We start from the raw sequence: 26,433 nt of genomic DNA, 5'->3' as shown, positions 1-26,433 counted from the left end.
GCCAGTAAAAAAATCAGAATGCCAATTTAATAAAATTAAAATGTCTACAAAAAGTACAAGTCAGATAATTACTAAATTATACCACTGGTGTAATGTCTTATTTTCTTGATTCATTCTTATATTTTAAAACAAATAATTAACACTTAGAAAAGAGTAAATTTCATTTTTAAAGTTATTCAAAGTCTGTGAACTTCCTGTATGAACACAACTTTGTACTTACTAAACAAGGATGTAAATGTTGCTGTTCACACTCTGAAATTTTACTGTTTTATATTTTGGATACAACTGAAAACCCCAAGTCATTTCAGAGAATAAGAGTATTGCACAAACTCAGATGTTCTGCTTCTTTTCCTTTACAATCATTGTGCCATCATCACCTATGGCAAATCTACTGTTTAAACAGCAATATCCAAATACTGCAGGGTTGGAGACACAGGTTATACCTGAAGTGAGCTTGAAGGATTCTGAACTGTTATGAACTTAACCTTGGAAGGAAGCAGGCAGAGCTACATCTACCTGTTGCAATTATAAAGGTAGGTTCTATGCCTGGGGTTTCTGAATTAATTTCCGTACAAAGGTGAATAAGACATGAAACCAAACAACAAAAATTTACAATATCGTGGGGATGCAGATCACTTTTATTTATTTACATAATAAAAAGATGCTTATTTGAAGCTCACATGCATATAGTTAAAACTCAGTAGTAACCTAGCTATTATTTAGAACTTAGGACAAGAGGAGTTTTTTTCTTTTTTTCAGGGAGAAGTATTTTAACATCGACATTGTTTGGAATTGCCAGTGTATGGTGATAATAAAAAGCAGTCAGTTGAGACTAGCCTGGGCAACATAGTGGGGCCCTGTTAAAAAAAAAGAATACTTTCCAAAATCCAACAAAAAACAGTCAGAATTTTAGTTGGTTTTATGCTTCCTCTGATTGCCTGCTCCCAGGGTGAAGTGCTCTTACTACCCAAAGCTGTAGAATGCCACTGTTTGGGACTAAAAAAAAAGTGTCAAAGTTGAGAATTTGTCATTTGCTGTAGTCATTTATCCATGCATTTTTTTACTCCCTCAACAAGTTCTCAAGGGCACTTATTGTGTGCCAGGCACTGCATTAGGTACTAGGAGTAAATACTGCATGAGACTGAACCCCAAAGAATTAACAATTGAGTGAGAGGAACAGATAAGAAATTGATAAGTAAATGCACAACAACAGGCCTGCAACTGGGACAAACATGGGAAGTGGGGGAAAAGAACACCTCACTTGGTTTAGGGCTTCCCAAACGGGTAGCATTGAAGCCAAGACCCAATTACCTCCACGCCTGAGAGCCATGCCCATGATGACACTGTTGCCAGCCATCCTGTCTTCTCCTTTCTGCTTTCACCAGGATATAACTTGGGTTCCTAAAAGGCCACCATCATGCTTTCTGTTTTCTACATGACCTAGCACTAGGACGATTAACCAGGTTTTGGTTTTCTGACATCTCTTCTGTGCACTTCCATTTATTCCCATTTGCCAGTGAGAGCACTCAGGCCATGTTTCCTCAGGGCTGGCTGCACCACAGTTGCCCTCAAAGTGTTCCTGAGACCTGGCAGAACTCCAGGACTCAGCCCAGGCTGGATTTCCTTGAATGGCCAGGACAGATGCCAGAAATTTTGTTATTAATATAGACATAACCTAATATTTGGACTAGGACACATTTTCTAGAATAATGGGGATTAAAACGAACTTTTTAATATTCAAGTCATATGTTTTACTTAGTTTATTAAGCTATCTTATTTCTTACTTTGGAAAGAATAGTTGAGAAAATGGACATTAGACGTGATCCTTTTTTAAAAGTGAAGTGGTGACATAGTGTTAATCATCATAGACATAGTTTGTACCACATCATATACATTCACAGTAGGCTTTCAGAGATTCTTCTGGCTGGGACTGAAGTATCGAAGATAGTATTTGCACTCTTGCCATCCACCTTTTAATTTTATTTATATCTTGCTCAGAGTTCCATGCAGAAGTTTATGGAGGTTCCTTCCATCTTTTTTCTATAGATTTCATCAAACCTCTCATTCTGGGCAACAGTGAAGTGGTTTTTCCAATCCCCCACAGTTCCTAGAAAAAGGAAGGCCAGACAGGAGTGTAACTTTATGATTGAAAGATATAGTGTCCCTGAGTAAAGTGGTGTAGTGCCCATACTGAATCTGGCCTGTCCATATGCCTGACTCATCCAACTCCTCCTTCAGTGGACACCTGTCCATGAGCAGCTCTGGTCTAAAAAGCAGTCCTAGGGGGTTCTGTGCAGGAGGATGGACTTCTAAGTCAGCTGGACAACTGACCCAAGGCAGCTAGTGGCCTGCATGACCTGGCCCCACCTGTAGCATATTTACATGATGGATTACTACATAGACATAAAAGAAGAATAAACTACAGACACACAACAACATGGAGGAATCCCAAAACCTTATGTTCAGCACAATACACCAGACACAAGAAAGTAAATACTGTGAGATTACATTTATGTGAAGTCCGGCAACAGGTAAAATCAATCTAGAGTAATAGAAATTGGAAAAAATGGTTGTCCCTGGAAAGTTCCCTCAGAACTTTCCCACCCCAGAAAGTTCCCTCTCGTGCCTCATTGACTGAAAAGGGGCATCAGAGGGAACTTTCTGGGGTGATGAAAATGTTTCATATCTTGATTGGGGTGCTGGCAGTGTGGGTACATACATTTGTCAAAATGGGTTGAACTGCATACTTAAGTTCTGTGCATTTTTAGTATGTTGATTACATCTCAATAAAAAACAATTTTGGAAAAATATGAATGAGATACTATTTTCTCACCAAGCAACAACTTAAACTAATTTTAAACAGGGGAAATACTCTTTTCCCCACCAATGACTTTCCCAGAAAATTATGCAACAGAAGTAAAACCATCAGGAAATAATAATTTATGCACAAAGGTATTTACTGTAACATTATGCAGAAAAACAAACATTGAAAACAATAAGTATAGTGTCTATCATTAGGGGAATAGTTGGATGAGTTACGATGTATCTTTAGCTTGGTATAACATGGGACCACAAAAATCAGTGAGGTATATGAGTCTATATGCCTTGCCCTGGAGGGGTGTTTCATATCCTGTTAAGTAAAGGCACAAAATATGACCCCATTCTGCATTTTAGGGAGCAAGCTTTCATTATGGTTACATATCTTTGTGTCTGTATGAATCTGAAGAAGGAGGGTGTATAGAAAGATGGTTATGTATGAGCCTGAAGAAGGGCATCTTTACAAATCATTACCACTGATTATCCAAAGAGAAAAGGGGTAGAATTTTTTGGTTTGTTTCATTGGTATGGAATACTGTTGTAGATTGGAAAATGCAAGAGCATAAATTCAAGCACATGCAAAATCAAAGAGGAAGAAGAAAAGAATTTCAAAGCAATATGTATATCATGATTTCACTATTGTGAATAAAAATGTATATGTTATAAATGAGAGAGAAAGGGACTTCCATACTGTTGGTAGTTACTTATTAGGGGTGGAGTTTTGGTGGAGAGACCTTTAAAAATATATTTTATATCAATTGAATTTATTTTTTAAAAAGAGCTAGTGTCTTGTTCTGTTACCCAGGCTGGAGTACAGTGGCAAAGTCCTAGCTCACTGCATTCTCAAACTCCTGGGATCAAGTGATACTCCCGCCTCAGCCTTCTGAGAAGGTGGGACTGCAGTCATGCAACACCACACCCTGCTAAATAATATTTTTGTAGAGATAGGGTCTTGCTATTTTGCCCAGGCTATCTTTGAACTTCTAGCCTCAATCAATCCTCATGCCTCAGTCTTCCAAGATGTGGGATTATGGACATGAGCCAATCTGCCCGGCCCAGTTTAATATTTAACAATGACATGTTATGCTTTTTAAATTACAAAGGGATAAAGGATTTCTTAAAAAATATTAGATGGGCCAATTAGAATTTCTCTTTCAGGAATTGGAACAAAGAAAAACTGAGGATGAGGCAGTTCTCAACGGTAGTTGTAACTGAAACTCATGAAGTAGAGCAGGTTTCGGCCAAGGTCAAGACCAAGTTATGGGCAGAAACTGAGTCATCGGAAGTTATAAATTAGGAGAAGAGTGTAATGGGTGGAGAGATGGGAAGCTGGTCAGCAGAGGAGTCCATGCCTAATAGATATATGAAAAGCAGCCGAGTCCTGTAAATGGTGGAGCCTTGGAGCAAAGACCCATCCCTCCTGCTGCTGAGTCCTGGACCCTGCGATCCAGGGGCCCTCGGGAGGTCTGGACCAGTGGTGTTTCCTCTTCCTAGTTTTCTGTGTGATTGCATTTCCTTTATTGCCCAGTGTGAATCCTCACAGTAAGCTCCTTTCACTGGGGCTAGCTTGAGGGACTCTGTCCCTTGCAACCAAATACTGGAGCAAGACCCTAGAAAGCTCTCTTCTACAACATCAAATCCTTGGTTTTATTAGAAACACATATTAGGAATAGTTGAAGTGCATTGTCTTGGAATTAATAAAACCCAGTATTGTCTGCCAAGAGGCAGGCAGAGACAATGTTACAAGACAATCTGAGTGTTTGATAAAGAGGCCCCACACACCTTTCCTCATGAAGGGGGAAATGGACTGGTCCATGATGGATTTGGAAACTGTAGAACGATTTGTCATGGGATTTTCTTTCATTTTCTCAAATGACGTCTCCTGGACAATTTTATCTAGCACTGTTTCATCCAAGTTCTTTCCCATGAACTTCATCACCTTCTGAATTTCATGCTTTGGGTCCTGTGGTAAGGGTAACATTGGACTTGAATGGATGAGTGTATTAGAAATAAATACTACAATTCTCTGGGATGTCATTTGAAACAACTTTGAATGTCTCTGCACCTGAAGAACCACTTTAAAATGGTTCTTCTGCAGAGCCTTCACTCACCCTCTTTATGTCCTCATAGAAGAGGAAGAGAATCTGGTATCTGTCCTTCATCTCCCACCATCCTTTCACATGGTCAAACCAGGAACCCCAAACCACTGAAACAGACACAGGAAACAGAATGGTCTACATAGGCATAGTATAAAACCTGCTGAGTATTAGGGATTGAGTTAGAGAGAGGAAACCCAAATTCTGGGTTAGATATATCCTAAGGGTTGTGATCTGTTTGATTTTGAGGATGATGTGGATGGGGACAGCCTTGGGGTGACTTGCTCCAACATCCTCCCTAAAGTGGCTTCCTGTCTATTATGTGCAATCACATAGGGACAAGGACACCCTTTGGAAGGAGGGTGGCTCTACTTAAACGGTTTAAATCAGGTGGAAAATGCTGAGGGCTGTGGGCCTACACTCAGAAAGTGGCCAGCTGACTCTGCCCAGTCCCAGTCTATGGTAAGATACATTTGCCGAGGCACAGGCTTTCTAAGGGATAAAATGCTAACTGTAGTTCCCTAGACTCAGCCTAGCTGGAGTGAGAATGCAAGGGTGTGAAGGATGTTCTGTACCTTTTCCATTGATGAAGGTTTCAAAATACTCTTCCCAGGTACCAGGGTCGGGAAGCTTGTGGTTCATCCTTTGGAAATGGTAGTAGGAAACCATACAGTCTTTGGCATTTCGAGCTACATAAAGGAACTTTGGGGTAAGAAAAGAGGTGGGTAAAAGGTAGTATAAAAAGTGGACTTTCACAGAGTTTCCTTAGGTGGAGCCGTCGTGAGGGTGGCTGTGCACTCTGGCTCAGGTCTGCAGTGCTGGCCCTACAACTTGGCCTCGTGACCTCTCTCCTCTTCCTGTCTCTGCTTTGTTGCCAAGTCTGCTCTCTACTACAAACTCAGTCGTTTTAACTAGCTTATCGATTAGGGATTGGTGGTTAGATTACCTGATTTCCCCTTTGGTATCAGGAGCAAAATCTTTCTCTATAAACTATGACCTGCCACGTGAATAGGAGACTTCCAACAGTATCAGCCAAAACTGATGACCCCTCGAGTACCCTCCCAAAGATGCACAGAAGCTTCTTGTTTAAGAGTTTGGGCCGGGCACAGTGGCTCAAGTCTGTAATCCCAGCACTTTGGGAGGCCGAGGCGGGTGGATCACAAGGTCAAGGGATCGAGACCATCCTGGTCAACATGGTGAAACCCCGTCTCTACTAAAAATACAAAAAATTAGCTGGGCATGGTGGTGTGTGCCTGTAATCCCAGCTACTCAGGAGGCTGAGACAGGAGAATTGCCTGAACCCAGGAGGCGGAGGTTGCCATGAGCCGAGATTGCTCCATTGCACTCCAGCCTTCCAGCCTGGGTAACATGAGTGAAACTCCGTCTCAAAAAAAAAAAAAAAAAAAAAAAAAGAAAAGCGTATGAGCCACAGAGCAAGAAAATAGCCCCTATTTTTCTCCTGGTCTCCTCAGCTTGAATGATTTCCATCTCTAAGTATTTCAGCTCTGCCCCTACAATCATCCCTTCCGGTTCCGCTTGGACCACAACTTCAGATCCCTCCACCCTCCCAACTTTTCATTTGACCAAATTTGAACTTTTAACAGCATCAATCCCAAATGGACCTCTTGATTACCCATCTCAGATCTATGATCAGTTGTTTCAATGCTGTGCTTTTTTTTGTTTCACTTTTAAGTGGTTCTCGACTGGGAATGATGGGATGATTTTGTCCGCTAGGGGACATTTGGCAATGTCTGGAGACATTCTTGGTTTTACAACTTGGAGTGGTGGTGCTACTGGCATCTATGTAGGGGCCAAGGATGCTGTTCAACATTTTACAATACATAGAAGAGTCTCCTTGCTCCACTGACAAGAAAGAAAAATCTGCTCCAAATGTCAGGAGTGCTGTATTAATTTTATCTTTTATATTCTGTATTCTGATGCTTTAATATCTTGGGGCTTTGCTGACTCTGGAGGAACTGCTTATAACACCCCAGAGCCTACACCCCCAATACCTCCATTGTTGGGCTCTTACATACTAGGTCACAATTCACCTGCCCTGACCACCCCAGTGTCAGATACCAGACCACTAGGCCCAGCCCCTGTGCCCGAGAGCCTGCTGCAATGGTTTATACTGGCCAATCCCAAGCCTGCTTATCCTGCCTCATCTGTTCCTTCCCAATGAAAACACATCAAGCCTCTTGCCCATGTCTCCCGCTCAATCTCTCTGCCTCCTGGCCTATCCCCATGCTTCCCTGTGAGGCCCTGTGTGATGTGCCGTGCCTCCTGTTCTCGGGATCTGTGAGGATACATGTCTTCCTTATGACAGTCACCACTATGCCTGCGTGTCTTGCCATGCCTGATTAAATCAATTCCCAGGCCCTTTAGAACAAGTGCTGAGGTTGAGAAACCCTGCTCCTGAAGGCGTTGACTTTGTTACTATCTACTAAGTCCTACTGCCCATCTTCTCTTCTCCAACTTACCAAGCTGCAAGCACCAGTAAAGATTTTTTAAAATGTTGATATAAAATATTCCGCCTGAGTTTCTGTATTTTTTATCCTCTTCATTGCTGCTTGATAATCCTTTATTAGTTTCTCCCATGCTCCCTCTCATAGCTCTTAGCTCCAGCCACAGGTCTCTCCTCTTTCCTCAAACCTCTACCCTCAAACCTTCCTGCCTGAGTTCACTGATTCTCTGTGCAGCTATTCTGTACTTTACCTGTTCTTGAGTTTTTAATTTCAATGACTGTATATTTTTTGTTGTAGAAATTCCATTTATTTACTTAATAATTCTATGTCTAAAAGTATCTTTTTTCTTTATTTTTGATTCACTCTTTCATTTATTCACACAACTTGAACCTTCTTTTATTTCTAGAGCTGATAGTTATATTGTCTGAAGCTCTTGAGGTCTTACTCTGCCATGGGTTCTTTCTGAAGACTGTGTTTCATGGCAGCTTGTTCTTTTGTGTATTTTGTAATGTGGGATGGTGAGCTCAAGTGGGGATCCTATGGGACCTGAGTTGAAGCTGTGTCCCTCCAGAGAGGACCTTGGAACACTAGCAGTGGGGACCACCTTGAGCTAATTTCTCTGCTTGTAGTTTCTTGGACAAGGTAAGGAGTATAAGTTTGAATCTGAAACCCTGGGACAGGAAACCTGTGGCTATACATTCTCAAGGGAGCTGAGAGCCTAGGTCAAGGCAGAGCAGTTCGCTTGGGTCTCCCTCTGCCTGGATGGAGCCCTTCAGTGGTCCCAGCTTTGGCTCCTCATTCTTCTGGTTCCTTGTGTCCTGGGCTTTGATGCTGTCCCTGTGCAGCCATTAAAACTCAAGTTGCTGGATTATCCAGGTCATATTTCCCTAGAAGAGCCCCACTCTCAATTTTCCTCTCTTGAGTTTCAGTTTCCTCTGCAGGTTTTAAGCTTAGGGACTTTATTTTGATCTCAGTTATGCATTTAAAAGGAAACTTGTGATTTGTTATGCAGTATTCCGATGGTTTACACAAAAGGGTTCCAGGGATTCAGAATACCTAGTTTGCCATAATCCTGGACATGGAATTTTTCGTCTCCTTATCCAACATTACTGAAAGGACTGAAGTCATTTAATGAGTCCTCCAACTTAACTCTAGTCCTCCAAAAACATATCTTTCTTAGCTCTTCTTCTCCTTTCATTCCTGCCTCTGAGAAAACAGTGCCCTACTTTCTCACCAAGGCTGGCAGCTCAGTTTGTACCCTTAGACTCCACTTGCTTCACAGCCACTTCCATGTTTACTCAGCAAGCATGTGTCTAATGCCCTCTATGTGCCAGGAGCTTATTAGGCACCAGGGTGCATACAAATACAGTCACAGAATAAATAAAACAAGGAACTCAGAGTCTACCAGAGGCTGAGGCCAGGTGTCCTCAAGAGCATTGCTCTGCCTGTTCATCTGTTTACCCTTTGGGGAGATCTTTAGCTCTTTTCCTCTCATTCTTCCCTCCCTGGTTTATTAGGGGCCTCCCCATGGCCTACAGCCTGGGACCACCATCTTCCCTGCTTCATTTCACAGCCACACTACCTGCACTCACTACCTCCCTGTGTCTTTAGTTCCCTCCAAAAATTCAGTCTGGCTCCTGCCTTCATATCCTCTTTGAAACTGTTCAGGTGCATGTCCTGCTAAGTGTAGAACTTCACATTTTCTCTTTGCTGGTAAGCATCCGAGACAGTGAAGAGGCAAAGGTGATGGATGTTCTGCGTTGGGGTCTGCAGGACTAGCTCTGGTGGGCTTACTCTCCCTTCTGTCACAGGAAGCTGTTGCTGTCTTACCTTGCAGTTGCTTTCCCAGAAAGATGGTGGCAGCAGCTGAGTGGACAGGTGAGTCTTTAGTATCCGTGGAGAGGGCATTGCTTTGGCTTTTTCCACACCTTTAAAATAGTTCAAGAGGAAACATCTGTGTAGTACAAGCATTACATGGGGACCTCATGATCCAGGCTCTGTCCAGTATATCCCATCACCTACCTATCTTTCTGCTAGTCTCTTGACTTTCTTTTGGGATTTTACAATGGGATTATTGGTACCATTTTCATTTTCATTTTTGTAGAATTACACAGCTTCAGACCTGGACGGGGCCTTACAGTTAATTTACTCTGTCACGTTAAGGATGAGGAGACAGAAGCAAGTGATGTCTTGCTGAGGCAGAGCCAGCCAGGACCAGAGGGCAGAGGCCTCCCTCACCTTCCTGCCAGCCAGAGATGACCCCTCTGTGCCTGCAGCAGGCTTCTCATGTACCTGCCCTGTTTGCAGTCACTTGTTTCATCCCTAAAAACATGTAAATTTGCTGGCCTGTGAGACATGATTTCTACTCTCTCATTTAAAACCCCTAATGTGCATTTTGTGCAATCACTGTGTTAAGTTGAGGTTAGGGGAAAAGGTGAGAAGGGCAAGAAAAACACAGACCTTCTCTCCAAGGAGTTTCTACTCTAGAGTAGAAGTCCATATTCCTTAGAAAACCTGCCGAGCTGTCCTGCCTCTAGTCTCTTTCCTCAGCTCCACCTCTACTCCAGCTCATACTCTGTCCTTCCACGTGCCCTGGTCCTGCTGCCCCAGGCCCCTGTGCCTCTCTCTGGCCTTGATCTCTATGCATCTGGTCAGTCCCACTCAGTCTTCAAGGGTCTCTCCAAGTAGTTCCACTGCTGGTGGCATGGTGGCCTGAACATTATGAAGATCTCTCCTGTTAATCACACACCTGCAGATTCTGATTAAAACGCCAAACACATCCTTTAAATGCATAATCAGGCTCATAAGAAAATACAGGGAGCCTCAAAGTACCAAAGTGAAGAGGGAGGGAGCCACAAGATGGAGAAGTGGGCAAAGGCATTGATGACAGGTTCCCTGAGTGGGCTCACCTCCCGGGACACACAGTCCTCAGTTCAGTGACCCCTGCTCAGGGAGGAGGCTGGTAGGCCTTGGCTTTAGTGAGGCACAGATTAGGAACAGAGACCCATGCATTTACCTGAGAAACTCAAATGCCTGCCACTTCAGTGAAAGGTGAGAGAGAAAAACAACACCTACTGACAAAGAGAGGTAAGGTAATTTCTTTGTCTCGACTCTGGGTGCAGAAAAAGAGGCTTTTTTGAGAACACACAATCATAATTCTGTTTTCATACTACATACATGGATATGAAATCATACTACCTGCTTGGACCAGAAGTTAACTTAAACTATTCTAGATTGGAAATGTTCCAGTGCAGGTGTGAGATCAAGACAGGGAGAAAAGAGCTATTTATACAAAATTACAAAACAAATGAAGGAAAAGCTCTATGGACAAGAGCTAGTAAAAAACACGTGGAAGAACGAAACTCCTAGTGACCTCAGTTATTGGATGCCTTGATAGGGAATATAAATAACTATATTTAAAATATGCAAAGAAGACCAGGCGCAGTGGCTCACATCTGTAATCTCGGCACTTTGCTAGGCTGAGGAAGGTGGATTGCTGGAGTTTAGGAGTTTGAGACCAGCCTGGGCAACATGATGAAATCCTGTCTCTAAAAAAAAAACACACACAAAATTATCTGGGTGTGGCGATATGCACCTGTAGTCCAGTTGGGAGGCTGAGATGGGAGGATAGCTTCAGCTGGAGAGATTGAGGCTGCAGTGAGCTGTGATTGCACTACTGTACTCTAGCCTAGGTGACAGAGTAAGACCCCATCTCAGAAAAAGTGCAAAGAAATAAAAGAGAAAGTTGAAAACATGAGCAAGGAAACAAGAGACTACTAAAAAGACCAGGAAGATTTATAAAGTGTCTGGACATGAAAACCTGCAATGAATATGGTTAAATAGCAGAGCATATGTAGCTGAAATGAAAAGCAGTAGTGGAGCTAAAGAAGCACAATGTAGGGAAACACAGAGATGAAAACGATAATAAACCTTAGCAGACACAGAGGACAGAAGGGAAAGTTATGGGTGGAGTTGGACTGTCAGTCCCAAGCTGGAAAGCAAATTCAGGGAATCTGCCAGAAAGTGAGATCTGCAGGCCGGTTGATTTCCTTCCTGATGCTCATGACTCTCCTCTTTCCTATCACACCTGATTTAATGCCCTGAGAGCAGTAACCACTTAGTACCTAAAAGAGACCTAGTCTTCTAATTGGGAAATCTGTACTCAGTCATCAAGGTCCTCAAATGGCACACAGTCATCCTTTCTGCCCATGACTAGTAGGAAGGCCCACACCGACTCCTGATCCAGCCCTTTTGGTGGGCTCAGCCCAGCTCCAACTCCAAACTTTTCTGTAAAAAACCCTTACACGAGAGAGAAATGCTGTGGAGTTGGGGCTTTAAATAAAGAAGTTGACCAGTGTTTTCTTTTATAAACATAGGTACATTGTACATTCTACCCTTCCACCCTCTCGCCTCACCTCTCTCTCGTCAATGGTCCAGAAAAGCCCCTTGGAGTTGCCTCACCCGCCACGATGGTTGCTCAGACTCAGGGTAGAGAGAGTGCATGACACAGCCCAGGCTGCAGGGCCCATTCCCAAGCACACTAGTAGGGAAGAAGGGGGCAAAAAGGGTTATTTTTGGCCTTCAAAAGCTGCTCTAAGATCCTAGCCTTGGGATACAAGCCAAATTGCTTATGGCTGCGTGGGATAAATCAATCCAGCCAATACTGTAGAAACAGCCCCATGGGAGTACAAAGTTAAACAGAACTTGTTTCTTGCTATCAAAGGGTTTGCAGTCTGACAGGAGACAGAGGCAGAAAATTAGCAATGTCAACAGTTTATCATTTAGGTGTCACTTCCAGGAACTGTTCTTTGGCCATATTCCCCTCACTCTGCCAATAGTGCTCCATGCTTGTTGTTATATCTTCTGCATTGGTTTCTTCAATGGGACAATAACTTATTGAGGGCAAGTAGGTGTGAAGTCTAATGGCGGCACCAGGCCTTGAGCATAGATGTTTGCTGAAACTGAGTGGATCATTTCTAGGTTTCACCTATATACAGTTCGTACACATGCATGCATGTACGCACATGCACATGCACACACACATGGACACAAGTCTTTTCAAAGTCTTTCCAAATCAATTCTCTGTGGGTCACAGATGTGATCTCTTTTGTCACAGAACAGTTCTGAGGCTGGGAGTGGATCGGAGAGTGGAAGGGGGCCTGGAAAGGAGACTGACCATGCAGAGCACAAGCTAGTCCATTATCCAGTGGTGTCTGCCCACTCCAGACTGCTCCAAGAGTGGTTGAGACCTTTGGCCAACAGCCATGAGTCTATGTCAGCAACTCGTCTCCTCCCAGGGGTGCTCCTCATCTCTGCTGGCAGGGATTATCTACTCTGAAAGAAAACCACTGCACAGCTAAGTCTCCAGCCAGCATTCGGCTGTCTGTGGCCAGGCAGATCATAAAGCCCGAGATTGTTTGTTACTCTCAAAAAGCCGAGACTCTTTATGAGTCCTGGATACAGGTCACCTTGGTTCATAAAGAGGCCAGGGTGCCTCTGTCTGACATGTGAAACTGGGCAATTGGTTATCCTTTCTGCAGATTCTATAGCTCTATCCTGGTGGTTATGCAGATTTAATGATTGAACACTCTGCTCTCCACTGCCAAGAGTGCTTCATTAGAAATCTTGCTTAGGCCTCTCCTCTTTCTTTAATCTCCCAAATTGTCAGAGGTAAGACATTGGCAGGGGCAGGGGCAAGAGGTAGAACAAAGATCAAAAGCTGTTCTTGGGCTGGGTGTGGTGGCTTATGTCCATGAATCCAGTGGCTTAGGAGGCCAAGGCAGGAGGATTGCTTGAAGCCAGGTGTTTGAGACCAATCTGGGAAACAGAGTGAAACCCTAACTCTACAAACAATTAAAAAATTAGCCAGGCCTGGTGGCGTTCATCTGTAGTCCCTGCTACTCAGGAGGCTGAGGTGGAAAGATTGCCTAAGCCCAGGAGTACCAGGCTGCAGTGAGCTATGATGTCACCACTGCACTCTAGCCTGGGTGACAGAGCTGGACCCCATCTTTAAATAAACAAAAATGCTGGTCTTAGATAATCAGGGAACACATCATGGGGCCTGGAGAGGTGGTTAGTAAGAGATACCTAACACGTAGATAGGCAGTGCCAGGCACTGCTTCAAGCTTTTTACCTATATTGAAATATTGAATTCATTAATCTTCACAACAACTCTCTGAGATAGGTCTTGATTTTATCCACTCTTTTCAGCTAAGGAAACTGTAACACAGAGAGGTTATGTAAACATTGTGATGTCAGTGACAGAATCAGGATTTAAACGTTATGAGGTGAGTGATGGAGTTGGGATTTAAACCCTGGTAGTCCTTAATCGTTATACCATCCTGCTGCTCAAGGAGCAGATCAGACACACACAAAACAGCAGCCCCTGATGGCACACGGAGTGGGATCACGGTTAAGCAGGCAGAGGCTGGCCTGTTTATGGGGTCAGAGCCCCAGCCCCACAGGTAGTTCAGAGCAGCGGGGAACAGGCACTGGATTGCAAAGCCAGTGGTTACCTACCTAGTGACAATTCTCTTCTCTTTGAGAGCCAGAAGAGCCAGAGGGGCTGGATGGTAGGATCACAGGGGAAAGCAAAATCCTTTAAGGCTATTCCGACTTGGAGACACCTTGCACAGGTTACAAATGTCTTGTATGCATCAGATCAGGGACTTTCTATCTAAGACATTTTTAGGAATTTATGAGACCTCTGTCTCCAGTTGCTCCAAGTCTAGACTTCATCCTAGTTTCATTGACTACATTTTCATGCTTCAGCTACCTGTGTTCCCAGTTTTCTATCACATGGATCTCTGCAATGCTACAACTTAGGGAAGTAGGCCTTCCTCCTGTCCTTGTTTTGCAAAATACTTCCATCATCTCCCAGTTACCTGAAATATAGCCTTTTGATTATATCTTTTAGCTTCCTTCTTTTTTTTTTTTTTTTTTTATGTGAAGAGAAACACTTCCAAGGTGAGCATTACCTGAAAATGGCTTCTCTATTGAACAGAAATAATTGGTTTCAAATGCATTGGAGTGTGTGTGTGTGTGTGTGTGTGTGTGTGTGTGTGTGTGTATGTAGTGTGTGTGTGAATTATCGATTCTTATATACTCTCCTGGGTGCACTGAGCTTTATCCCGGTGGGGTACAGAGAGAAGAAGGAGTGAATGGCTTACAGTTTTTTTTACATCTTCTGTATGTTCTACAGTTGCACATGACTGGGGGAGAGCTTAAGAAGAAAAGGCAGAATCTGACCCTAGCATACATCCTTTTCACTTGGCGATTCACTTTCGGTAAAAAATATTAAATAATATGTAGATAGAGGATGAGAGGAAGATAAAAAGAAGAAACATGTGACAGTGAAAATGAGAGAGAAAGAGAAAGAGAGAAGAGGAGGGAGAGAGGGAGAGAGACAGAGAGGAGAAAAGGTGAAAGTGAGAAAAGACAGGGGGAAACAGAAGAGAGGGAAAGAAAGCAGGAGGAAAGAAAGAGGGAGGTGCTCTTACCAGAAGGTTGGGGTGGCCGAGCCCACTCAATGAAAGGATGGCGCTGTTGGATGATGGCTCGCTGGCACTTCTCCACATCCCCATTGTGTTCAATCATATCCACAATTTCCTGAATCCACGTTGTCCCTGAGGCTCAGAAAAGAAGGAAGAGAAGCAGAAACGTGCTAGACAATCTTCCCTGAAGAGTCCTGAGTAAACAAAGGGGATGTGGAGCTTGGTGTTTCCATCCACCTCTCCTCGGGTCAGTATCCTGTTAACCATGAGTGATGGAAGTCCATGTGGGATGGACTTTGGATCTCTGCAGGGAGTGGAGGAGCACAGGCAAGGCTCAGCCCACCCAAGAGCAGTGCATGGCAGAGCACAGCAGCTTCTCTGGAAAACCCAGGGATATCAGGTATCCTGCCTAAGCCCCGAGCCCCGAACCCCATTGTGGAACAATAAGGAGGAGCAGATTTCCTATCAAGGGGAATTCTAACTTAAGAGACCAGCCCGGCCGGGCGCGGTGGCTCAAGCCTGTAATCCCAGCACTTTGGGAGGCCGAGGCGGGTGGATCACGAGGTCAAGAGATCGAGACCATCCTGGTCAACATGGTGAAACCCCGTCTCTACTAAAAATACAGAAAAAAATTAGGTGGGCATGGTGGCGCGTGCCTGTAATCCCAGCGACTCAGGCGGCTGAGGCAGGAGAATTGCCTGAACCCAGGAGACGGAGGTTGCGGTGAGCCGAGATCGCGCCATTGCACTCCAGCCTGGGTAATAAGAGCGAAACTCCGTCTCAAAAAAAAAAAAAAAAAAAAAAAAAAGAGACCAGCCCATGCAGGCTCAGCATGTCTTTGCTGTCCCTCTTGCCCTGCAATCACCTGCTTTAGGGTAGGTGCAGATGAGGAGATCATCTGGTTTGGCCTCGAAGCTCTGGATCTGGCTCCAGTTGTCCACAGTTGCAAGCTGCAGGAGGGTCCCTTCCACCTCTTTCAGTTTTATCTGTTTCCCCAATTCTGAGGTCAGGGCCATAGTGTCTCAAGGTTGGGGGTCCCTATGGGAAAAGAATAGAGGAGATTTTTAAAGAAGTTGTGGTAAAATGCACATAACATAAAACTGATAATTTTAACCATCTATAGGTGTACAGCTCAGAGGCATTAAATATATTCACATTGTTGTGCAACCATTATCAACCTCCATCTCCAGAATTTTTTCATCTTCCCAGATAGAAACTCTGTATCTGTTAAACAATAACTTCCAGTTCCTGAGGCTTCCTCAGCTCCTGGCAACCACCATTTTACTTTCTATCTCTTATGTATTATATATAATATATATTTTATATGTATTTTTATATATTATACATATTTATATATTTTTTATTATATTTTTATTTTATTTATTTATATTTATTTTTATAATTTATAAATATATAATTTATTTATATATTTATAAATACATATATTTATATATTTTATATTTTTATAATTTAAAAATATATAATTTATAAATATATAATTTTATATATTTATAAATATACATTTATATATTTATTTTATATTTATTTATATTATATTTATTATATTTTTATTTTATTTTATTTTATTATATATAATATATATTTTATATGTATTTTTATATTATATATATTTTACATGTATTTTATATATATATTATATATACATATATATATATATATTTTTTTTGAGACAAAGTCTCACTTTGTTGCCCAGGCTGGAGTGCAGTGGCGCGATCTCGACTCACTGCAATCTTTGCCTCTAGGGTTCAAGCAATTCTCATGCTTCAGCCTTCCAAGTGGCTGAGATTACAGGTGCCTGCCACCATGCCTAGCTAATTTTTGTAATTTTAGTACAGAAGAGGTTTCGCCATGTTGGCTAGGCTGGTCTTGAATTCCTGACCTCAGGTGATCCACCCACCTCGGCTTCTCAAAGTGTTGGGATTATAGGTGTCAGCCACCATGCCCAGCCTACATTTTGTTTATCCATACATCTGTTGATGGAAACTTTTGGCTGTTGTGAATTAGATCTCTGTGAACATTGATGTACAAATATCTCTTTGAATTATTGTTTTCAATTCTTTCTGGTATATACTCAGAAGTGAAATTGCTAGGTCATCTGGTAATTCTATGTTTAATATTTTGAAGATCTGTTACACCATTTTCCACAGCAGCAGCACAATTTTACATTTCTACAAGCAGTTCACAAGTGTTCCAATTTTTCCAAATTGTCACCAACACTTACTGTTTCCTGTGTTTTTGTTTTTGGTAATAGACATCATATTGGGTGTGGGGTAATACACAGCTCATTGCGGTTTTGATTCACATTTCCCTAATGACTAATGATGTTAAGCATCTTCTCATGTACTTATTGACCATTTGTAGAAATAACTCTTTTGCCCAGTTTTGCCTTGTATGTGTATGATTTTTTGTCATTGTTGTATTGAGGGAAGACTTTTAAATGCACCAAAAGGAGGAAGCAGAAGAAGTAAGCCACAATTACTCAAGGATAACTGGCTACTTGATAAAGCTAACATTTATCAAACACTTCAATTTGTCATCGCTGGGCTGTGTGCATGGTATACATTAATTTATTTTAGCTTTTGCTTAATATGCGTGATAGAACTTCAGATCTGAAAGGGTCCTTACAGAAAATGTAACAGTACGAGGCCATGAAAACTGGCCTCGCTAATCTGGGCACCTAGTTTTCTCATCCATTTTATGAAATAACTGAGCCAGGTTTTTATTCAACCTCTAGCGAGGCCAGTTTTCATGGTAGCTTCTGCTTCTAGATTGAGCTGAGCCCTTTAAGATGAAGACAATTTTCAGAAAATGGAAGAGAAATTATTTCTGAAAATTTTCAAATGTGACAAGCAGCTGTATTTATAATATGTTAAAGAAGATGGAGTTTGGATAGTACTCCTGAAATTACGGTATGATCAACTTCAGCAGAGGAGGGATAAGAACAAACATTTCTTGTAGGCCTTCTGTTAGGTCCTTCATGGACTTTTCTTTTTCTCTCTTAATTCATATGACAATTTTATCAAGAAGGAAAAATTATCACCTCATAAATGTGAAGAAGCTGAGAGTCACATGATCAATAACTTGTCCAGGATCACAGCCAAAATCTGTCTACAAGTCTTATGTTCCTTTTTTAAAAATTGCCCCTTTTTTATGGAGAATTTAAAGGTATACATTGCAGAAAATTTGGAAAAAGTCCAAATGTACAAGGAAAACATCTACCAAACAAGAGTTATTATTATTTTGATGTACTTCTATCAGTCTTTTTCAAATGTATATTGTTGTAGGCAGAATAATGGCCCTAAAGATATCCATGTCCTAATTCCTAATACATTACAGTTTGTGGCAAAGGGCTTTGCAGATGGAATTTAGGCTAAAGACCTTAAGGCAATGAGCATGTCCTGTATTATCCAGGTGGGCCTAATGTGACCACAAGGACACTTAAAAGTTGACAAGGGTGCAAAAGAGCCAGTCAGAGAGTCATGTGGCAGAAGAAGTGGTTGGAGATATTGGAAGCATGAGAATGACTCAACTTGCCATTACTGGCTTAGAGACAAAGGGGAAAACAAGACAAGGCATGGCCTCCAGAAGCACAGAATGAAGCCAACTGGGAAATGGGACCTCTGTCCTACAGTTACATGAATCTGAATTCTTCCAACAACCAGAATGAGCTTGGAAGGGATTCTTCTTCAGAGCCTCTGGAAAGGAACACAGCCCTGCCAACACCTTGATTTTACCCAGAGACACCTGTTAGGTGTGAGTTAATAAACTTGTGTTATTTTAAGCTGTTAAATTTTTGATAATTTGTTATGGCAGTGATAGAAAACTGTTTATACATAGTTATGAACAAAAAGTATACGTATATGTAAACATAAAACTACGAAACACTTTTTGGGTACTGCTGTGGTTTGGATGTAGATAGTCCCCACCAAAACTCATGTTGAAGTTTAACTGCCAGTGCAGCAGTACTGAGAGATGGGGTCTTGTGGGAGGTGTTTGAGGCATAAGGGTGGATCCCACATGAGTAGATTAATGCCATCTCCCAGAAGTGGGTGAGTTTGGTCCCTTTGTACATGCCTGCTTGCCTTTCCACTTCTCAGCATGTCTTGATGCAGCATGGCCCTCACCAGAGGGTGAGCACATGCCAGCACTATGCTCATGGACATTGTAGCCACCAGAATCATGGTTCCAAATAAACCTCTTTTTTTTTTTTTTTTTTTTTTTTTTTTTTTTTTTTTTTTTTTTTTTTATAAATTTGAGATGAAGTTTTGTTCTTGTTATCTAAGCTGGAGTGCAATGGCACTATTTTGGCTTACTGCAACCTCCACTTTCTGGGTTCAAGTGATTCTCTTGCCTCAGCCTCCTGAGTAGGTGAGATTACAGGTATATGCCACCATGCCTGACTAAATTTTTGTATTTTTATTAGAAATAGGGTTTCACCATGTTAGCCGGGCTGGTCTTGAACTCCTGGCCTCAGATGATAAGCCTGCCTTGGCCTCCCAAAGTGCTGAGATTATAGGCATGAGCCACTGTGCCTGCCCATAAACCTCTGATATTTATAAGTTACCCAGCCTCAGGCGTTTTGTTGCAGGAACACAAAATGGACTAAGACACATATTAGTGGGGCTCGAATTGTGTCCTTCTAAGTTCATATGTTAAAGTCCTAGTCCATAGTATGTTAGCATGTGGCTGTATTTGGAAATAATGTCTTTAAAGAGGTGATTAAGTTAAAATGAGGCCACTAGGATAAGACCTAATCCAATCTGGTATCCTTGTAATCAGAGGAGATTAGGACACACTAGGCAACACCAGGGGTGTGTGCACATGGAGGAATGACTATGTGAGGACACAGTGAGAATGTCCTGTATAGGGTGGGGGCAAGGGGATGGTGAGTCCAATTCTGGGGTTGAGTCTGAGGTACTTGTGGGTCTTCCCAATGGAAGGGGTCTGTAGGCAGGTGTACATGTGAGCTTAGGTCTCTGGCCTGGAAATAATGTCCTGAGAATCATTCACGTAACACATTGGCCAGCTCTGTGGTAGGTGTTGTGCTCTGCGCAGGTAGCTGATGACTGAAAGCCTGGGTATGACTGTGAACGTGTGTGGAAGGGCACCTGCTGCTGCTGAAGACCAGGGTGGTTAAGGGCTTGGCTGTCCAGTGTACTATGCATCCCACTGTATTGCTCTTGTTGGAAGCCTGCATGGGGAGTAACAGAACCTGGCTAAAGCTTGGAGAAGGAGGTGCAGCAAGAGACTTGAGGCAAGTGAGTAGTGCAGTGGGAACAGAAGGACCTGCCAGTTCCCACAGGATAAGTTCCAAGCCTTTCTCAACTTCCCCAGGTCTCTCATTGCTGGGGCACATCAGCACATGATTCCTGCCTTTGGAGAGGCAGGCATGTAGACACACACATTTCCTGTTGAGCAGCCAGCAGGAACCTTTCATCCCATCAGGCCAGATCCCTATGACCACTTTTGTGGAGGCATTCCTGACTCTGTAAACAGAAATAATCACTCCTTTCCATGGGATCCTATAGTAGTTTGCATGCAAATTTTATAGTTCTTACTTCCTGTCTTACAATTACTTGCTTATAAGGCTGGTGTAAGAGGAGGGCTCTCATGGAAGTAGAAATAGTCTTAGCCAGAGAAGTTGAGCTGGCCCTGGAGGAGGATGGGACATGGAGGGTATTCGGGAAAAGATCAGGGAGGAAGAAAGAGATAGTATTATAGGGTAGAGAGCTTTGGGAGGTGATTGGCTGGGGTCCTGAATTTCTAGGTCTGAATTTTTAGGCTGGAGGCTGTTGGTTACAAAGTTCTTTTTATATTATTTTATCAGAGGATCTTTTCTGGTTTCAGTAAATTCATCTATAAAGTCACACCTATGTGGCTAAAGGCTAAAAAATAAACTAACGAGTTAGGTACAGAATTTCTTTTAAGCCGTATTCTTACCTTCAAGTTCCAGCTGGAAGTCAGCAGCTCAAAGGCACACCCAAGGGTCAGCAGTCACGGAAAGGACTTTGGCAGGAAGCAGACGGCAATTGCAGAGGGTCAAATTACCACTGTCTCAGAGTTACGGGGTGCTCAGCAGGTAGCCAGCATTTTGGGAGGCTCTCAGCTTCAATGTGGGAAGTTGAAGCTTTTACTGGAAGAATCTGGATTGAACAGAAACAAACTGTGACCTTGCCCTGGGAGGGAGAACTTCTCGCTGTACCATGATCACTCATGTGACCCTGACTGCTGTGCAAATACCAGCTCCCTCTAGTTCATATGAACTAAAGGCACACTTTCCTCCTCCTCTTGGTCACCACCTAGAGCTCTTCACATCTCTCCTGGCCGTAGGCTGCTCTGGCTCTCCCTCCTCCCACTGGCAGGGAAGCTTAAACAGGTGGGGACTGGAGGGAAATGGAAGGTTGGCTCTAGGACCAGATGCATCAGATTTCAGATAGGCTCCTGCTTATTTGATGAACTCCCTTTTCCTCCATCCTTAGCCTGAGATTTACTTTCTGCATCTATGAAGTGTGGGTAATACTGCCTGTCTCCAATCCATGCTTTAAGATTGAAAGCAACAATGTTCATAAACACACTGTGTAGCACATGCTTAAAACTGCTGGTTCTTCTTTCCTTTCTTCCCAAACTGTATTTGGGAAGAAATCTACACCAAAATGCAGAGAGGATAGAGCAAAAGTCTAGAGTTTAGGTGTCTACTTATTTCCACCTTGTCTTGTTGTACAAAGGGTACACTCTCCTGGAGGCAGAGTGTATTTGGTGTCTTTGGTTACCTGGGAAATCAAATGGACCAAGTTAATGATCACTGAACTGCTATTCTTCTGCCAGCCCCAACCTTGTACCTACCCCGGTGCTTTCCTTGTGGAATTTAAGCATAACGCCACCCCATCTGCCCTTCTTGCCAAACTTTCCCTTGTCTTCTTTGACCCTGTACATCCTAATGTTTCTTTGCTGACACCACTTCTTCCTCATTTCCAAAGAGCTTTTGTTTTAAAAAAAAATTGAACTTTCATTTTCTACTTTTGCTGTCTTCCCAGTTCCACTTATCCCAATGCTGTCAATTTTCAGCCCCATAGGACTGATTCACGGTTCTTAGTGCTAACTCACATTTTCTCTGCAGTTAAAGTCCCTAAGCCTGCTAAGGTGTCTGCCAATATCAGAGCCAGGCTGTATGGCATGCTGCATCTCCCTGCCTTTGCTGTCTGCATGGGCCACAGTCTCTACAATTGCAGAAACTGCTAGTGTCTGCTTCCTCCACATTTGTGGCAGATGAACTGGGATGTTGCACAATCTTCTAGCAGTCTCCCTATTTCTGGTCTCTTCCCTACTATTGTCTCATACTTTCAGCATATAAATTAAGCTCAGCTCAGATAAGGCTATCCTCTGGTTGTTTATGGCTCAAATTCTGGATACTTGCACTTTGAATTCAAGACCTTCTAAATTAATTATTATTTTTTATAAGACAGGGTCTCACTCTGTTGCCCAGGATGGAGTGAAGAGGCATGATGATAGTTCATTGCAGCCTTGACCTCCTGAGCTCAAGTGATCCTCCTACCTCAACCCTCTTGAATGCCTGGCTCAAGACCTTCTTTAATATAACACCATCCCTGCCGTGGACCCCACACACCAGGTGAACTGAATGACTTACTGTCCCCTGTATGCATCCTATAATTTCCTGTCTCCCTGCTTCACTCTTGTTGTTCCCCCTGCCAAAAATGCTCTTACTCTTAGTCTGGCACACTGCTGTGTACCTGTAGTCCCAGCTACTTGAGTCTAGCCTGGGCAACATAGTGAGATCCGATCGCTAAAAAATGTTCTTACTCTGTTTCCATAGAGTCAAATTCTTCAGCTTAGAACCCACCTTTTCCTTGAAGCCTTTCCTTACGTTATAGCTGGAAGCAATCTCTACTGTGAACTACCATATGCTTTTAAAAAATAAAAGTTTTATTGAGATTAAATTCACATACCATGCATTTCACCCAAGTGTACAGTTCAATGCTTTTAGTTGTACAACCATCATCACAATCAATTTTGGAATATTTTCATCACCCCATAATGAAATCCCTTATTTATTTATTTGTTTATTTATTTATTTTGAGATGAAGTCTTGCACTGTCTCCCTGGCTGGAGTGCAGTGGCATGATCTTGGCTCGCTGCAACCTCTGCCTCCCAGGTTCAAGCGATTCTCCTGCCCTAGGCTCTCCCGTAGCTGGGATTACAGGCACCCACCACCACACCTGGCTAATTTTTTTGTATTTTTAGTAGAGATGAAGTTTCACTATGTTGGCCAGGCTGGTCTCGAACTCCTGATCTCATGATCTGCCTGCCTTGGCCTCCCAAAGTGCTGGGATTACAGGTGTGAGCCACTGCCTCATTCTTCCTACCCCCATCTCCGACTTTAAGAAACCAAAATCTACTTTGTGTCTCTATAGGCTTGCCAATTGTGGACATTTTTTAAAAATTTAAATTTTCTTTTTCTTTGTGATGGAATCTCACCCTGTCGCCTACACTGGAGTGTAGTGGTGCGATCCTGGCTCACTGCAACCTCTGCCTCCTGGGCCCAAGTGATTCTCCTGCCTCAGCCTCCTGAGTAGCTAGGACTACAGGCACATGCCACCACACCTGGCTAATTTTTTGTATTTTTAGTAGAGATGGGGTTTCACTGTGTTAGCCAGGATAGTCTCAATCTCCTGACCTCATGATCTGCCTGCTGTGGCCTCCCAAAGTGCTGGGATTACAGGTGTGAGCCACCATGCCCAGCCCTATTGTGGACATTTTACATAAATTGAATCATACAGTGTGTGGTTCATAGGATCAATTTGCCCTTCTCTTACAGCAATTTTCTCTTTTTACTTTAATGAGGAAATCAACTATCTTCCCAGTGTGTCAACTGGAGTCTAAGTCCACTAGTACCATTTTTTAATGAACATGTCTTATCTCTCAACCAGAATGGGCTATAGTATGAGCTCAGTGAATAGTTTTTCACCATGTACCCATTCAACTGGATTAATATATTTATTGAATCAATTAACAAATGAATGAAAGAAAAATTTTAGTTTTCACCAGGACTGGGACTTGGATGAGGGAACTAAAGTGCAAAACGTAAGGAGATACTCACTCCAGGATTGTTCAAGCCCTGCGAATGGGTGCTTCCTTCAATGCTTTGCCCTTTCCTCACCCTAGTCCGTGGTTTATACAAAATCCATCCACGTGGATTTTCCCTGATTTGTGATTCATGTACATCTGGAACTTTTTGAGCTGTTTCTGGGAACCAGGTAAAGTGTGCCTTCTTTGGAGTTAGGGGAAAGTCTCCAGCAGCTTCTGTCCACTAGAAAGACCAAAACCACCGTTGCCTCCTGGAAGAGTTTTGTGAGGGATCTGATCATGGTTTACAATTGGGAAAAGTAGCCAAGCTGCTTTGTGCCACTGGTACAAAGAGGAAGGCGCCTGTGTTCTAGCAGGGTGGCTTTGAGGAGCAGCAGGAACAAAGGTCTCTTCTCTGGACATAGCCATCCCTTCTGGGTGCATGTTCTCCTTCAGCTGCAACTGCTTGAGGCAAGCCTTGTAACACTTGCCTGAGTCACACAGATCCTTTCACCAAGTCCACAAGTGAGCAGATGAGTTGTTTCCTGCAGGTCCTGTAGTACTAGGTGGGCAAAACCTGACTTTTTTTGTAACTATATGGATCTCACTTATTATCCAGGAAACTGGCTCAGCATTCTCCCAGCCTGTGCTCCCTTGTCTTTTAAAAATTTTTATTCTGTTTTTGACCATCCACAGTTTACATAATTACATGTCTCTCAGGCCATTTTTCTCACTTTGCAGTGTTCATTGGCTTTAATTCTCTGTTTCCCTTTTCTTGTCCAATTCTTGTCCAGTCACCCAGGGAAAGACAGAGCAAGTGTCTTTCTCCCTCACTTTCTACTCTTTTCTTTCGTATTCCCCTTCTCATCCTTCCGTTTGTGGGCCCTGGCCCCACTCCAGCCATGGCTGATGGCTGTTAGCATAGGGATGTGGCATATTTGTATCAAGGAGGAGAAATCCTGAGATGTGATGCAGTTAGAAATAATGAAGACTGACACTTTATTAGTTTCCTCGGGCTTCTGTACAGATTGGGTGGCTTAAGGTACAGAAACTTCTTGTTTAACAGCCCTGATAGATAAAAATCCAAGATCAAGATACAAGGTGGGCTCCTTCTTGGGCTGTGAGGGAGAATCTGTTGCATGCCTCTTTTCCAGCTTCTGGTGGTTTGCAGGCACCAGCCCAATCTCTATCTTTATCCTCACATGATGTGTGTGTTTGTGTTCAAATTTCCTCCTTTAATAAGGACATCAGTCCTATTGGATTAGGGCTCACCTTAATGATCTCCTGTGCAAATACTGTATTTCCAAAGAAAGTCACATTCACCAGCACTGGGAGTTAAGACTTCAACATTTTTGAGAGGGACTCAATTCAACCCATAGCACACTAATACCAGTTTTTGGAGTTTTGAAAAAATATAAGTTTCTTTCAAAATTTTCATAGTAGTTTTGAACTTCATTTACCATTTTCTCCAGCTAAATTGGCAGTTTGTTTTAAGGCACAGACATTCAAGTAAATGCAATAATCTGTTTTATTTAATAACTAGTTTTACAGTAGCATTATCTTTTTACTTACAATTCATTTAGAGTGCCTGGTGTTTCAGCTACCTTGTAAGTTCATTGTAGGTATTACTCTGATCTTGAGAACCCAGTACTCTTTTCAGCATTGTTTCTTAGGAAAGTGTCTTTTAAGTTTCAAAAACTGAAACTATACTTTGAGCACAATCAATTTTTAACTGAAGACTTCCTGTGCAAGTTTCTGGATCTTTGCTGTCACCTTTAGATGTGATAATTGAACCTTTCAGAAGCATAGAAAAGTAGACCCATGATAGTCCCAACACACTTTTAGGATGTCTGAAGTGAACAAATAATGTTTTATACATATGTTAGGACATTGAATAACTGATCATATAGTGAGGGAAACAACACATCAAATGATGTGTTTGATGTGATCCTGTCTTTGTAAAAAATGTTTTGTCCATCAGCTGTATGGAAAAAGACACACCAAAGCCTGTACCCCAGAGTCAGCCATACTTATCTCTTGGGATGGAATGTGTCACTGGGGGTGGGAATGGGGGCAGGATGTGGAAACCACTTGTTGAATGTGATTGTATTAGTCGATTTTCATACTGCTAAGAAGAAATAACTAAGACTGGGTAATTTATAAAGAAAAAGAGGTTTAATGGACTCACAGTTCCACGTGGCTGGGGAGGCCTCACAATCATGGCAGAAGGTAAAGGAGGAGCAAAGGCATATCTTACATGGCAGCAGGCAAGAGAGCATGTGCAGAGGAACTGCTTTTTATAAAATGATCAGATCTCATGAGACTTACTCACTATCATGACAACAGCATGGGGAAAACCTGTCCCCATGATTCAACCACTTCTCACCAGGCAAGTCACAAGGTGGAAGAAAATAGTTGTAACATAGAAGTTGTTAAAAAATTCATATCTAGATTATATAA

General features: G+C 42.5%; 1 protein-coding gene across 3 annotated transcripts; it reads right to left on the bottom strand.

The window, feature by feature from the left end:
- Nucleotides 1-620: 620 nt before the first annotated feature.
- Nucleotides 621-21,752, bottom strand: SULT1C2 (sulfotransferase family 1C member 2). Of its 3 annotated transcripts, XM_032262986.1 has the most exons (9): nucleotides 21,736-21,752; nucleotides 20,833-21,035; nucleotides 15,737-15,909; nucleotides 14,878-15,009; nucleotides 9,209-9,306; nucleotides 5,489-5,615; nucleotides 4,929-5,023; nucleotides 4,600-4,780; nucleotides 621-2,107 (listed from the first exon to the last, which is right to left on the bottom strand). In XM_032262986.1, exons 3-9 carry the CDS (start codon nucleotides 15,885-15,887, stop codon nucleotides 1,995-1,997), a joined length of 897 nt encoding a protein of 298 aa, XP_032118877.1. In that variant the 5' UTR covers nucleotides 15,888-15,909; nucleotides 20,833-21,035; nucleotides 21,736-21,752; the 3' UTR covers nucleotides 621-1,994. The 3 variants fall into 3 exon arrangements, with proteins under 3 accessions (XP_032118877.1, XP_032118876.1, XP_032118878.1); XM_032262985.1 differs by lacking the exon at nucleotides 21,736-21,752 and having other exon boundaries at nucleotides 20,833-21,081; XM_032262987.1 differs by lacking the exon at nucleotides 21,736-21,752 and having other exon boundaries at nucleotides 1,749-2,107; nucleotides 14,878-15,003; nucleotides 20,833-21,079.
- Nucleotides 21,753-26,433: the final 4,681 nt, after the last annotated feature.

The sequence above is a fragment of the Sapajus apella genome, unplaced genomic scaffold (genome assembly GCF_009761245.1).
Source record: "Sapajus apella isolate SASKATOON/1434 unplaced genomic scaffold, GSC_monkey_1.0 scaffold134, whole genome shotgun sequence".
Lineage (NCBI taxonomy): Eukaryota > Metazoa > Chordata > Mammalia > Primates > Cebidae > Sapajus > Sapajus apella.
The sequence above is the reverse complement of the archived record's forward strand: the minus strand, read 5'-3'. Positions and strand labels throughout refer to the sequence as shown.

Coding starts and splice junctions, on each gene's coding strand:
- SULT1C2 (XM_032262986.1), bottom strand. CDS start 15,887: ATGGCCCTGACCTCAGAATTGGGGAAACAGATAAAACTGAAAGAGGTG. Junction 5,024..5,488: donor AACCTTCATCAATGGAAAAG/GTACAGAACATC, acceptor TGTCTGTTTCAG/TGGTTTGGGGTTCCTGGTTT. Junction 2,108..4,599: donor TTCCCCCTTCATGAGGAAAG/GTGTGTGGGGCC, acceptor TCCTTTTTCTAG/GAACTGTGGGGGATTGGAAA.